Source organism: Ailuropoda melanoleuca, chromosome 2 (genome assembly GCF_002007445.2).
Source record: "Ailuropoda melanoleuca isolate Jingjing chromosome 2, ASM200744v2, whole genome shotgun sequence".
Classification (NCBI taxonomy): Eukaryota; Metazoa; Chordata; class Mammalia; order Carnivora; family Ursidae; genus Ailuropoda; species Ailuropoda melanoleuca.
Genome location: NC_048219.1, coordinates 17,906,156 through 17,921,688, shown reverse-complemented (window position 1 = coordinate 17,921,688; position 15,533 = coordinate 17,906,156). Strand labels below are relative to the sequence as shown.

At 36.6% G+C, this 15,533-nt stretch overlaps 1 protein-coding gene across 23 annotated transcripts in view; it reads left to right on the top strand.

The window, feature by feature from the left end:
• The window catches only part of SCMH1 (Scm polycomb group protein homolog 1), a 163,761-nt gene that overhangs the window by 60,303 nt on the left and 87,925 nt on the right, over positions 1–15,533 (top strand). For 21 of the 23 annotated variants that reach the window (XM_034650200.1, XM_034650225.1, XM_034650204.1 and 18 more), the window contains one exon: positions 2,485–2,719. In XM_034650200.1, the coding sequence (XP_034506091.1) occupies positions 2,485–2,719 (235 nt within the window). Of the gene's footprint in view, positions 1–2,484; positions 2,720–8,489; positions 8,652–14,251; positions 14,298–15,533 lie in introns of all 23 variants that reach the window. The other 2 variants (XM_034650246.1, XM_034650272.1) reach the window with 2 other exon arrangements.

The window sequence follows — 15,533 nt, the reverse complement described above, 5'->3', positions numbered from 1 at the left end:
CTTGAATAGCCAGCATAATACTGAAGGAGAACAAAGTTGGAAGACTGACACTACCCAACTTAAAGGCTCACTGTAAAGAAACAGTAGTCAAGACAGTGTGGTGTTTGCAAAAGGAGAGCCAGATGGATCAATGGAACAGAATAGAGAGCCAAGAAATAGTCCCACATAAGTAAAGGCAACTGATATTTGACAAAGGAGTAAAAGCAATACAATGGAGCTAAGACAGTTTTTTCAATGAATAGTGCTTATTAAACAACTGGAGAGCCACATGCAAAAAAAAAAAAAAAAAGGAATCTAGGCAGAAACCTTACACCCTTCACAAAAATTAACTCATAACAGACCACAGACTAAATGTATAACTTAAAACTATGAACTCCTAGAAGATAACAGGAGAAAAACAAGATGACCTTGGAAGTGGTGATGACTGTTTAGATACAACACCAAAGGTATGATCCATGAAAGGAGTGATTGATAAGCTGGACTTCAGTAAAATTAAAACCTCTGCTCTATGAATGACATTGTCAGAAGAATAAGAAGACAAGCCACAGACTGAGAGAAAATATTTGCAGAAGGCATATCTGATAAAGGAATGCTATTCAAAATATACAAAGAACACTTAAAGTCTCAAAAATAAGAAAGAAAACAACTTGGTTAAAAAATGGGTCGGGGTCTTAATCTTAATAGACACCTCACCAAAGAAGACATGCGGACAACAAAAAAAGTGTTCCACATCATAGGTCATCAGAGAAATACAAATTAACAGTAATGAGATACCACAACACACCTGTTAGAATGGCCAAAATCCAGAACAGTAATACCACCAAAAAAGCTGACGAGGATGTGGAACAAAAGGAACTCTCATTCATTGCTGGTGGGAGTGCAAAATTGAACAGCCATTTTGTAAGATAGTTTGGTGATTTCTTACAAAACTGAACATACTCTTTCTATTCAATCTAGCAGTCATATTCCTTGGTATTTACCCAAAGGATTTTAAAACTTAGACCTGCACAAAAACTTTTATTCAAAACTGCCAAAACTTGGAAGCAACCAAGATGCCCTTCAGTAGGTGAATGAAAAAGCTGTGGTGTAGCCATTAAATGGAATATAATTCAGCCCTAAAAAGAAAGGAGCTATCAAGGCATGAACAGACATGGAGGAAACTTAACTGCATATTACTAAGGGAAAGAAGCCAGTCTGAAAAAGCTGCATGCTGTACGATTCCACCTATATGACATTCTGGAAGAGGCAAAACTGCGGAGACCCTAAAAATATCAGTGGTTGCCAGTGGTTGAGTGTGTGAGGGATGAATAGCCAGAGCACAGAGGATTTTTAAGGAGTTAAACTATTTTGTTTGATCCTGATCGAATACCTGGCATAGATTTGACCAAACCCACAGAATGTACAACACCAAGACAGAACCCTAACGTAAAGTGTGGACTTTGGGTACTTATCATGTGTCAGTATAGGTTTATCAGTTGTAACAAATGTACCGCTGTGGTGTGGGGGGTGTTGATAACAGGGGAGACTGTGCATGTGTTGGGGCAGGGTGTATATGGGAAATCTCTTCCCCTTCCTGTCAGTTTTCTTCTGAACCTAAAACTGCTCTAAAAAATAAAGTCTTTAAAAAAAAGAAATGAATTATTGATATATTCAATAATACGGATGAATATCAGAATAATTATGCTGAGAATCTAGACACATATGAAAAGTACATTCTCTATGATTCCCTTAAGACTTGAAAATGCAAACCATCAATCTACAGTGATAGAAAGCGGTCAGTGTTTACCTGGGGCCAGGGGTCTGGGTACGGCTAGACAGAGGGATTATAAAGGGACACGAGAAAACTTGGGAGTGTGTCCATGTTCGTTATCTGGATTGTGGTGATGGCTTCGAGGGCGTATGTGATTTATATGGTGTCATGGGTATATACATATGTCAAGATTTAACAAAGTGTATAGTTAATGGTATGTCAATTTAACTTAAAGTTGTTTTTAAATACAAATTGACTTATAAGTTAATGTCAAAATAAGAAAAATATTAACCTCCAATAGTGTGTGTGGTGAATATACAAACCAATACGTTGAAATGCTCCATGAAGAGACACTAAGGATATATAAGTTTAATAGGATGATTTCTGAGAAGAAAATGTTATCAATACCTGGAGATTTAAGATGTTGGAGAAGATGGGATGAGAAAGCATTTAAATCAGGACCGTTTGAGACACTGCTGTGCTTTTCTTACTGGTGTGAGTCAATATTTGATGCTTCTGTGGGAGTAATTTTTCCCTCTCATCTTACCTTCCAGTGTTTCTTTTACATGAAACCCTTCCAAAGAATTAGGGAATAGTTCAGGGCAGTTGCCTTGGGCCCAACTATAACCAATTTCAGTCCAAAGCATAAGCTGTCAGATTCCATTTCTTAACACCCTTAGTGAAAATGCCCTTTACTCTTAGTCTTCCTAATCCCCATGGCTTGTTTTTCTCAGTCCTACACACCTCCAAGCAACGAGTTCAAGATCAGCATGAAATTGGAAGCACAGGACCCCAGGAACACCACATCCACGTGTATTGCCACAGTAGTTGGACTGACAGGTGCCCGCCTCCGCCTCCGCCTTGATGGCAGCGACAACAAGAATGACTTCTGGCGGCTGGTTGACTCAGCTGAAATCCAGCCTATTGGGAATTGTGAGAAGAATGGGGGTATGCTGCAGCCCCCTCTGGGTGAGTAACTAGACCCAAGCTCTCCTTAGCCAATTAGTTATCTTTCCAAAATTGTACATCCTATTATGGGAGAGCCTCGGGCCCCCTGCCTATTCCTTCTTTTTCATGTGGCCAAAAGAAAAGGCCCACCCAAAATGAAATGAGTTGTAAAATCTGGACATTAACTTATAATATCCAGGCTTCTCTTAAGCTCTCCTTTTTCTAGCTATAAACCACACCTTTCATCCTTCTTTGTCAGTTCTCATTTACCCTGACAGAGAATGGAAGGAGATCTTACATTTAACCTGCCTCAAAAAACCACAGAACTTTTACCAAATCCTACAATGATAACAAGAGGTGAGAGAAAATTTCCCAGTGAAAGGATGACTGTTATAAGGGTTCCTTCTTTCCTTTCCCCTAAATTCTCACTTGATCCTTGTAATTTTCTCACTTTGAATTAATTTGCATTATCTTATTTAAACTAATAACCCCACTATATTTTTCTCCTCAAGATCAAACTTATCTTTTTTTTCCACCTCAGTGATTTAGCCCATCTCATCAATTACTGTCAATCACTATTGCAGTGAGTCTCAACAGAGGAGAGAGAGAGAAGGGTTATAAGCTATGGGCTATGTTCCCCTCAGAAGATTGTACTAAATTAATTGAGCATTAGAGGACAGGTATCATTTGCAAGAGATCCAAAGGTGGTTACTGAATATTATCCCCCATTTAAAAAATTTATTTGTAATGTAAAATTCCAAACATATACAAAAGTATAAGGAATAGCACAGTGAATGTCCGTTTGTTCTTTATCCTTGATAATTACCAACACATAGTCAATCTTGTTTTATTTGCACCTACACATACTCCCTGACCCCTCCTGCCCAATTGCCCAAACATTGTATCATTCTGTCATTAAATATTTAGTATCTGTGTCTCATAGTTAATATTTTTTCAAATCATAATATTATCATATGTAAATAAACTAATGATAATTCATTAATATCAACAAATATTTACTTGCTGTTTAAGTTTTTCCCTGTTGTCTGTCTGTCTCTTTCTATTAGTTACCTTGAATCAGGATCCAAATAAGATCCACATATTGCAGTTGGTTGATATGTCCTTTGAGTCTCTTTTAATCTATGGGTTCTCCTTCTCTCTTATTTTTTTCCTCACAATTTATTTGTTAAAAAACCTAAATAATTTGTCTTTAATATCCCCCACAATTAGATTTTGCCAATTGTGTCTCCGTGGTATCATTTGACATGTTTCTCTGTTCTTTCTTTCCTAGAAATAGGCAGCTAGGTCTAGAGGCTTGATCAGGTTCAGGTTCAATTTTTGCAAAAGAATATTTCATAGGTGGTGATGTTTACTTCTTTTAGGAAGCATATATGGTCTCGTTGTCTCTCGTTTTTATAATGAAGCAGCCATTACTGCTTGTGGTCTAGATCAGGGGTTGACTGATTTTCTTAAAGGGTTAGACAGCAGAACTTCCAGGCTTATTGGCCATACATTCTCTGTGTCAACTAGTCAGCTTTGTCATTGTAATACAAAAGCAACTAGAGACAGTACATAAACAAATGAGCAAGGCTGTGTTCCAATAAAATCTTATATTTACAAAAACAGATGACCAGCCTGCTGGCTATAATTAGCTGACCCCTGACTTAGATCAATCAATTCATTATGGTTGCAAAATGGGAAATTTTAATCTTATAATTCCATCCACATAAATTAAGTGGAATATGCCTATTAAAATAAATTTCCATCAATTATTTGGCTATTGTGAGGATATCATTCATGGAAGAATGCTTAAGTGCTTGATTCTTTACCAATTTTCAAAATGATGAATTGGTTTGCTACCATCCTCCAAAAGTAAATTTAAGGACCGTTTTTTTGTTACTGTTAATATCATAAACCTAAGAATTCATACATATTTGATGTGTTTCATTTCATTGCATTAATCATCCCTATTGATTCTCATTTTCCCATCTTTGGCTGTGTAGGAGCCTAATCAGATGGTCTCCTGACTCTTTATTGCTTGATTGCTCTCTTGGATTTTCAAAATTTCAAAATGTTCCAGGCTCATGTTGTATATTATCTGCTCCAAATATGAAATCAGCTATTTCTTTTAGGTGCCTGGGTTCCTTTTAGTGGGAAATGATATTTAGAGACTATAATCTGAACACTAGAGTGTTCAGTGCTACTGGGTTGGTTGTTCTTTTTGTGTCTTTTTGGCATAGATAGGAACTGCCTTATTATTATTATTAAAGATAAAATTAGTTCATATTGATACTTCCTACTAAAATTCAGGATAAATGGTGTTTTAATTTACTTTATCTTTGCTGTCTTAAATCTGCATCTCCTTTGTACCACAACAAAATCCTAGTTGTCCATATCACTAATACAATAGCTCATTTGTTTTATCATGTAGCACATACACATCAGTCTCAGAATAGCAGTAACACTCACCACCATCATAATCACTGGCAGCATTTGAGATACTTGCATTTCTTTTTTTCTTACCCTAAAGTGAAGTATAGTCAATAGTATGCTACAAGGTTGTTTGGATTGGTTTCTCTGTGGGAGGCAGTGCTACCAACTTGATATAAACTTAGGTTCACTTGTTGTGTTTTTTTAAAGATTTATTTATTTGAGAGAGAGAGGGAGCGCACATGTGAATGGGGGGAGGGGCAGAGGAAGAGGGAGAGAATCCTCAAGCAGACTCCCCGCTGAGCACGGAACCCAGTGTGGGGCTCAGTCCCAGGACCCTGAGATCAGAACCTGAGCCAAAATCAGGAGTCAGATGCTCAAGCAACTGAGCCACCCAGGCACCCCTGTATTATTTTTTATTTTTAGAGATTGCTTTTTAGAAATGTTCCTCTATAAATATGTATGTGATACACATCATTCTAAAGTCAAATCTATAAAACAAATATATTCAGAGAAATCCCCTTCACTTTATTCCTTTCTTCTGCCATAGGCAGCCACTTTCTCTTAATTTTATAGTTTGTACTTCATTTTTTTAAAATACAAATATATTTATGTGTATGTATGTGTCTGTGTGCATGTACATATATACATATGTATTTCCCACTTTCTTATATAAATGACAGTATACTGTACGTATTTGTCTTAACCTTGCTTTTTTCCATTTAATGAAATATCCTAAAGTTGATTTCTTAGTAGTATGAAGATATTTCTCATTCCTTTTTATAGCTGCTTAGTACTGTATAATTCTCAACCTGCTTTATGAATCACTATTTAGAAACATCTTGATATGCTATTAAAAAGTACAGTTGACCCTTGAACAACACAAGTTTGAACTGCACAGCTCCATTACACACAGATTTATTTCGATAAATAGAGTACACTACTATAAATGTATTTTCCCTTCCTTATTATTTTCTTACTAACATTTTCTTTTCTCTAGCCTATTTTATTATAAGAATACTCTATATTATACCGTATGAAATATGTGTTAATCAGCTCTTTACATTATCATTAAGGCTTCAGATCAACAGTAGGCTGTTAGTAGTTAAGTTTTGGGGGAGTCAAAAGTTACACATGATTTTTGAGTGCACGGGGTGTGTGGGATTGGTACCCCTAACCCCCGCATTGTTCAGGGGTCAACTATATAAGCTCCCAAGGACAATGGTGATGATTTAAATCACAATCTTTCAATAAATTCTCTAGAAACATATAGATCAAAAAGGAAACCAAACCAAACCACCCATAATTCATGTTTAAACATAACTGGGAGTCAAGAATACCACAGATTTCAATTACATGTTGTCTACATGTTCAGATATAAAGACCTGAAATCATTAGAGCTAGCACCTGACCCATACCAGAATGAATAGTTTTATGTAAGTAGAGATCACATTTAGAAAGGGGAGGGCAATGGGGGCCTAACATAGTCAGAATCATCTCCAGGAAAAGATAGTTCAATTTAGAGTGGGAAATACTGAGAACAGAGCTAAGATCTACTTGATTAGAACATTGACTACTGGGGAATCCAAAGGAAGAGAGTGGATTGAAAGCGTGAGGGACTAGAGATAGCACTCTTGAGAAGATAACTGCCTTTGGGGGAGGGTAGACATATGTTGAAGGAAAAGAAGGAAGTGGGGGGTTGTAATTCAGAATTATACAGAAACAGAAGAGAAGCAGTCAAAAGGCACACCAGTCTCCCATCCCATTGCAACAGGCTCATCTACTAAAGAAACCGTGTTTCACTATGTCAACCGAAAATTCATAACCCAAGATTCCTGCCAAAATAGGACCTCCTGTTTTTGCTGGTCCAGGAAAATATAAGATATTTCAAATGATTAAGAAACAGCATTCAATCTCTATAAAAAGCTTTTATATGACGAAAAACCAAAGATGAGGATAAAACCGTTTTAACTACTGAAAACTCTTCCAAAACCAATGACTAACCAGAAGAAAACTATTACACAACAACCCAACTTGAATTAAACGAGTATTGACAGATATGCAAAAAACCCCATGAATCATAAATTTTAAAAGTCAGACTAGAAATGCACAATGGACAGGAAGATGTGAAAATTGAATTGCCTAAACTCAAGAAAAAATTGAAGAAAAACAAAATAATCTCAATTGCAGACTCAGTTCCAGGGTGCCCGATGGACCGTAGGTTTAACTGAAAATATAAGGGACGTTGAGAAGAGAAATAAAAACAGCCAAGAGAATAAAAATAAATATTAGGAAAGGTTAAAAAGTATCAGAAAGGAACTGTTAGATATAGAACATAGTCAATAAAGTTTCAGTATGTATATGTAAATGTATGTGTGCATGTATAATTGGAGTAGATGAAGAAGATGAACAAAATAATGAAACAATTAATAATTAAAATTATAAGAAAGTTTTCCAAAAATTAAAGAAGACCTGAACCTACATATTGAAAGGGCCTACCTTTTTCCTGGAAAAATTGATTCAGATTGGTTACTCTAAGATGTATTCTAATCAAACTCTTATACTCTTAAGAATAAAGAAAAACCCCTCTAAGCCTCCAGAAAAAAAGGCGAAGTTATTTACAAGGGAAAGAAAGTGAAGTTTGCATCATACTTCTTTACAGCAAAGTACAAAGAAAGAAAATAAGAACGGGGGTTTTATATCTATACAAGCTGTTTTTCAGGTATTGAGATTATACTGAAACAGTGTTCAGCATGCAGGATCTCAGGAAATACTATAACCCTAAGCCCTACCCGAGGAATCCATCACAGAAAGAGCTTCATCCAAACAAGAAATGATCAATCTAAGACAAAAGCAAAGGTGGAGACAAGAGTAGAATAGTATGGTATCGGTCTGGATCCAGTGAAGAGAGAGAACCCACACAGTAATTTGAACACTGAAAGTGTAATATAATTGTTAACTGTAATACAGGATTAGAGTATGTGGGGATTGGCTAGTCAAAAGGAAAGAGAACTCTACAGAATATAAGAGCAAACATAAGGAGAAGCCACTACACTGGAGCTAAGATAGAGAACCCAAGGAAGGACCTCCCCTCCCCCATCCTCAAGGTGGAGATGTGGGTAGATCTTGTTGGAGGGGGCATAGCTGTGGCTCACTGGATGAGAGAAGTCACTGTGGTACCACGCCGTGGAACTCATGCTAGAAATTTGCAGTGGAACATGCTAGAAATTTGCCTTCTAGGGTAACTCTAAGGAAAGCTGTTCCTGGAGAACTGTCCCTCTAGAGTGCTACAAAACCACCTAGGTGGGGGAGGGTGGTGGCAGTGCTGGCTACTGATACTACTGGTTGTCTGGCTCCTCAGGTTATGGGCAATGGAGAAGATGGGAGTGCTGCAGGAGCCCGCCACACAAACACACTGGAACCAGGAAGCAAACCCCCTTCCTCCTATAATATCCTTAGATGGGATCAAAGGATATCACCTGAAACTGATAAACCAAATAGTAGAAGCCTGAATGAGGAAAAGGTAAATTAAGGACATTTGAAAATACGTTAGTTAAAGGTAACCACTAAAACAAAATTCCAGAATTTCCTAAATAACAAAGGAACAAAAAGAGCAAGGAACAGACCATACAGAGAAAGAGATGAACTAAATATGGAAAGCACAGTAAATAAAACATAATGTGAGAGAGTTGAGACCAAATGTGTAATTTACATTAATAAATGTAAATGGTTTTAACTTACCTATTGAAAGAAAAAAATTCTCAGAATGGTGCTCAAAGTCAGATCCAGCTTTATATTGTGTGCAGGAGACATATGTAAAATAAAGTGAATGAGAAAGACTAAAAATGCAAGGATGACCAAGAGTATACAGAGGAAAGTCAAACAATGTAATAGCAGAGATTGCAGTTCTGGTATCAGACAAGGTAGAATTCAGACCAAGATGCATTAAACAAGACAAAGAAACCACTTTATTTTATAATGCTTAATGGTGACACGAGTCGTAATGAAAATGTAATAGTTAAAAACATTTCAGAACCAAGTTACAAAGCATCTGTCTTCACAAAATAGAAATTATTGTAGGTGCAAGGAGATAGAGACAAACACACTAATAAATTTAACACACGTCTCAGGGCAAGGCAGGCCAAGAGGACAAAAAATAAGGGTATTAAAGACTTTCCTGTAAGTTGTACCAAAACATCTACTTCTTTCATTTGTACCATTCCTTGAAATGAAGTAATTTGGTACCAAAAAAAAAATGAATAAGGTAGATCATATGTGTGTATACATATCAAACTTGATACCCTGCTAAATGCCCTTCCACATCGAAATCTAAAACTCTAAACAACTCTTGTTTGAAAAGGGAAATATAAACCAAAATTGCAAAATTCCTAAAAAGTAATGATAATAAACATCACGTATCAGAATTTTGAGATTAATTAAAGCAGTGGTTGGAAGAAAATTGATAGCCTTAACTATTTGACATCAATAAAAATGAAAGGATAAAAATTAAGGATTTAAATTCCCAATTCAAAAGACTAGAGAAAGAGTCATGATATAAAGAAAATAAAAAGGAAATAGAAAAATAAAGATAAAACAGAAGTTAATGAGGTAGAAAAAAAGCAATAAATCAAAATACTTGTCTTTGGGGGAAAAAATACACAAAATACACAAACCACTAGTTAGCCTATGAAAGAATAAAAGGAATAAGCACAGATACACAAACAGAGATGACAAAGGGAGGAAATAACTCTATGTAAATAAAATAGAAAAGCGAGGTGAAATAAAAAAATACTATTTGTTAAAATTAACCCCAATAGCATTATAATATTTAAACAGTTACATAGAAAACATAAAAGTTTTCAAAAAATTGCACCTACAGAAAAGCACTATGTGTAGGTTATTGAACAGGAATCCTACAAAACCTTAAAGACCAGATTTTCTCCTTCTACTTAAGTTGTTGTAAGTCACTGATACCCAAAAGAACTTTCTGTGATGATGGAAATGTTTTGCATCTGTGCTGTCCAGTGTGGTAGTCACCAGCCCCTTGTAGCTATGGAGCACTTGAAATGTGGCTACTGTAACTAAAGACCTAAATTTTTAGTTTTGCTTAATTGTAATTGAAAGTTAAAAAGCCTATGTGTTCTCCTCTGATTCCCCCCTTCATTTTTCCCTTCCTTCTCCTAATGTCCTCCCTGCTATTCCTTATGTTCCACAGTTAAGTGAAACCATATGATAATCGTCTTTCTCTGCTTGACTTATTTCACTTAGCATAATCCCCTCCAGTTCCATCCATGTTGATGCAAATGTTGTGTAATCATCCTTTCTGATGGATGAGTAATATTCCATTGTATATATGGACCACATCAATTACACACACATGGGGCACCTGGGTGGCGCAGTCGTTAGGCGTCTGCCTTCAGCTCAGGGCGTGATCCTGGCGTTCTGGGATTGAGCCCCACATCAGGCTCCTCCGCTGTGAGCCTGCTTCTTCCTCTCCCACTCCCCCTGCTTGTGTTCCCTCTCTCGTTGGCTGTCTCTATCTCGGTCGAATAAATAAATAAAATCTTTAAAAAAAATAAAATAAAATTACACACACAAGTACATACAATTTTATGTATGAATATTGTTATAAAAATCTTAAAATATTAGGAATTAGAATTCAACATATTTAAAACAATAATTTGTCAAAGCAAGGTAGTGGGTTTTTTTCTGGGAATGAAAAGATTTAACTTTAGAAAAATCATTAGTGAAATTCACCATATTAAGATAGCTAAGGAAGAAAGTCATCTGACCTTTGACAAAAATTAGCGTTCTACCTAGGACTCACATTTTCTGATTTCACAACTTATTACAAAGCAACAATACTCAAGACGTGATAATGGTATAAAGATAGACATAGATCAGTGGATTAGGTTTGAGAGTCCAGAAATAAACTCATACGTTTATGCTCAATTGATTTTCAACAGCAGTACCAAGATAGTTCAGTGGATTCTCGACAACTGGTGAGGGCCAACTGGATATGCACATACAAAAGAATGAAGCTGGACCTTACCTCCACACTATATACAAAATTATCTCCAACTGGATAATAGTCCTAAATGTAGGAACTATAACTGTAAAACTAGTAGGAGAAAATATAGGGGAAAAGATTCATGACCTGGAATTGACAATGATTTCTTAGAAATGACACCAAAAGCACAGGCAACAAAAAGATAAAATAGTTAAATTGGACTACATCATGTCTAAAACTTTTGTTCATCAATGGACAATATCAACAGTGTGAAAAGGGAACTCACAGGATGGGAGAAAATATTTGCAAATCTTGTATCTGATAAGAAGTTAATGTCCAGAATATTTTTAAAAATTCCTTCAAATCAACAACAATAAAAAACAAACAACCTAATTTGAAAATGAGCAAATTACCCAACCAGCCAAAAAAAAAAAAAATAATGAGTAAAGAACTTGAATAGACATTTCTCTAAATGGCCAATAAGCACATGAAAAGATGCTCAACGTCACTAATCATTAGGAAAATAGAAATCAGAACCACACTGAGATACTATTTCACATCCATTAGGATGGCTTTTATCAAATAGAAAAGTATGGGGAGGATGTGGAGAAATTGGAATCTTTGTGCTATTGATGAGGATATAAAATGGTGCAACCACTATGGAAAGCAATCTGGCGTTTCTTCAAAAAATGAAAAATAGAATTACCATTATGATTTAGCATTTCCACTGTGATTTAGCATTTCCACTTCTGGGTATATAGACAAAACGATTAAAAGCAGGGACTCAAGCAGATATTTGTATACCTGTGTTTAGAAGCATTATTCACAACAGGCAAAAGGTCGAAGAAACCCAAATATCTGTCAGTGGAAGAATGGCTAAACAAAATGTAGCATATGCATACAGTGGAGTATTAATGAAACTTAAAAAGGAAAAATTCTGACCCATGTTACAATGTAGATGAATCTTGAAGACATTATGCTAAGTTGAAATAAGCCAGTCACAAAAGGACAACACTATATGATCCCACTTACACAAGATACCTAATTTAGGTAAACTCATAGAGACAGAAAATAGAACGGTGGTTGCTAAAAGCTGGGGGGGGGGAATGGCAAATTATGGTTTATTGGGTACAGAGTTCAGTTGGGGAAGATCAAGTTCTGGAGCTGGGTGGTGGTGATGGTCGCACAACAGTGCGAATGTACTTAATGCCACTTACTTTTGAGGAAGAGAAAGGGAAATATATTTACACACATGCACATTTTATACATGAAATTACGTATCTTACATACTTAGTTTTATAAGAAGAAATACAGAAATGTTAAACCAGAAAATAATGAAAAGTTCACCTATTGGGAGTGTCGGGGAATAGGGTAGAAAGTATAGCAATGAGAGTAAGACTTCTCTGAGAATACTTTTATATTCTCTTAACTTTTGTGTTATGTAAATATTTTACTCAAAAAATAAAATTAAACTAGGAAAAAAGAGCAAATCATAAGCTAAAATTGATTACAAACGGAAACAAATTAAACTGTGTATCAAATAGATATCATAAGAACATTGAGAAAAAGAATTCAAATAACCTGAACCCAGAACCTTCACGGTATACCCTTAAGGGGACATATTTCAAAGAAAAAATGGAATGTCAAATAAATTCTGATGTTTTCTTAATCTTAGTGGGTTTGCCTTAATTATCTGAAGCTATTTTGCATGCATTGAAGATAGAGCAAATGAGTAAATATGGGATAGGGGAAGATGAAGAACCCTGTAGTGTGGAATTTGAATTGGAGGTGTCTATGTGAACTCTTCACTTAAAAATGTATATGATTTTATATATACGTGTACTATAATTACAGAAGCTCTATTCATTGAAAAGGCCTAGAAGTAATGACACCTCAGTAGCAATGTGGTTTCTAAATCCCACTCTTCACTAGAGGGACTCATGGCTCCTTGGAGAAATGGTTGATTTCAAGGTTGAGCAAAAGAGAAAATGTAATGTGAATTTGGAACATTCTTTTATGCCAGAAAGAAAAGAATTCTCAAAGAATGATGGGGACATATCAGAAGGACACAGGAGCCAGCTTGAAGGGGCTCTGACCAGCCAAAGTTGGAGCAATATGAATATCAGAATAATGAGAACAAAAGAACAGTGGTATTGGCATCCATGGGTCTGTAGTGTACAAAAAAAAAAAAATTGTAGAGTTGCAGGGAAAGGTCTAATTACAGAATGCCAGCTAATAAATAGAGAAAGAATGCTAGAAAATTACCATTTTGCAACCACCATTTCAGTTGATTCAGGCAGGGATAATCAATGGCTAAAACCATTGGGTATAAAAGCTTATCAGAGAATAGGATATTCACATAATCTCGGTGTTTTTCCTCACTGGTTACCTGTTAATTACAAAGGGAAATTATAATGAAGAAATCTGTTAGTCACTCCTTAACAAGTGATCAAATTTAGTATCATCAATAATTAGCTAAACTTTGTGTGCTTCTTAAAGTAACGAAAAGAGAAGTATTCAGCATCACTTGTATTTTTGTCAAAACTGTTTAGTATGAATGTAATCACAAGGAAGCAATCAGAAAGAAATCCAAGTTGAGATATTCTATTAACAGCTAGCCCACACTCTTCAAAAGTATCAGTTTCATGAAAAACAAACAAAAGGCAACAGGACTGTTCTAGATTAAAGGAGACTAAAGGAGCATGACAACCAAATGCAATATGTAATTCTCGATCAGTTCCTGTATTTAAAAAATTAAACGGCTATAAAGGACATTTTGGGGACAATTGAGGATATTTTTAATTAAATTTCTTGGGTATGACAATATTAGTTTTAAAGGAGAATATCCTTGTTCTGAGGACAAATGTACAGATGTATTTAGGGGTGAAATTTCACTGTGTCTCTTTCTCACAGTTCAGATGAAAAAATGTGTGTAGATAGATAGAAAGCAAATATGGTGAAATGTTACTAGTTGTTGAATCTAGGTGAAGGGTACATAGTGTTCATGGACTGTTTTTGCTACTTTTCTCTAGGTTTAAGATTTTTCAAAATAAGTTTAAATAAGTGATGTATATAATTATACATATATATGTGTGTGTGTTCATGCTCCCCAGGCCTCCTCTGGACCTCTCCCCAGAGTTGCTGAATCAGAATCTCTAGGTAATGGGGCTTGGGATTCTGCATGGTGGAACGACTGTCCCGAGACTCTAACGAGATTGGTCTATATTTGGGAACCATCGCTCTAGAAGAGCGTTCTTGTACGATTCGTGTGTGTGTGTGTGTGTGTGTGTGTGTGTTTTCTGTTCATAAGGGAACATTCATACTCCCTTGCAGAGTCCTCCAGGGGAAAAGGTGGAAAGGTGGAATGATCCTCAGTGACATTGTCAATTCAGCGCTGCCAGCCTTTTCCTCACACTCCCGTGTTTTATTCTACTACTCCAGACTGTGATTATTTCTTCTAGACAAGACTGTTTGGATCACTAGTTCTCAAACTTGGCTGCCAGTTAGAATCACCAGAGAGCTCTTAAAAATTTCAGTGCTTAGGGGCGCCTGGGTGGCACAGCGGTTAAGCGCCTGCCTTCGGCTCAGGGCGTGATCCGGGCGTTATGGGATCGAGCCCCACATCAGATTCCTCTGCTATGAGCCTGCTTCTTCCTCTCCCACTCCCCCTGCTTGTGTTCACTCTCTCGCTGGCTGTCTCTGTCTCTGTCAAATAAATAAATAAAATCTTCAAAAAAAAAAATTTCAGCGCTTAGGCCTTACCTCAGATCAGTTAAATCAGAATTTCTGATTCTGGGTGGGACCAATGTAGTCTTTAATCCTCCCTCAGGGGATTCCAGTGTCCACGTTTGAGAGTCCCTGGTCTAAAACAGAAGCTGGCTTCTTGTGAGGCCACTAGTCAAGTGCGTCCGGATCCCAGTACAAAGTGCCTAGTCTGCAAATTTGGTCACATGCTCTGGGGTGTATGTGGTACCTTGACTTGAAAGGACGCTTTATTATTCCTGTCCCTGATGAGTCTTTCTACTTGCTAAGTAGCCTCCAGGGCCTGTCAATAGAAAGGGGGCCTTAAAAAGATACACATCTCATTTTGTGATCAGAGAATTTGAACTCTTTATAAGAACCTCTGGGGGTGGTTAACCCAAAAATTTAGAAGTTACTTTAATCATGGTGTCTTAAAAATATTCACTGAGCTCGCTCTTCTCTACAGCAAGGACCCCGCCAGACCCACATATACATATACCTACCTCAAGATTAGTCACAACCCCCACCTCAGTTAAATCAGTCTGAATTAACTTGTGCTTGAGAGTGTGTATGGCAGCGTAACAGCAATATGGGCTTAGGGTCCTGTCAGAACTAAAAGGAATCCAGTCTTCCCAAATACCCAGGCTGGATATT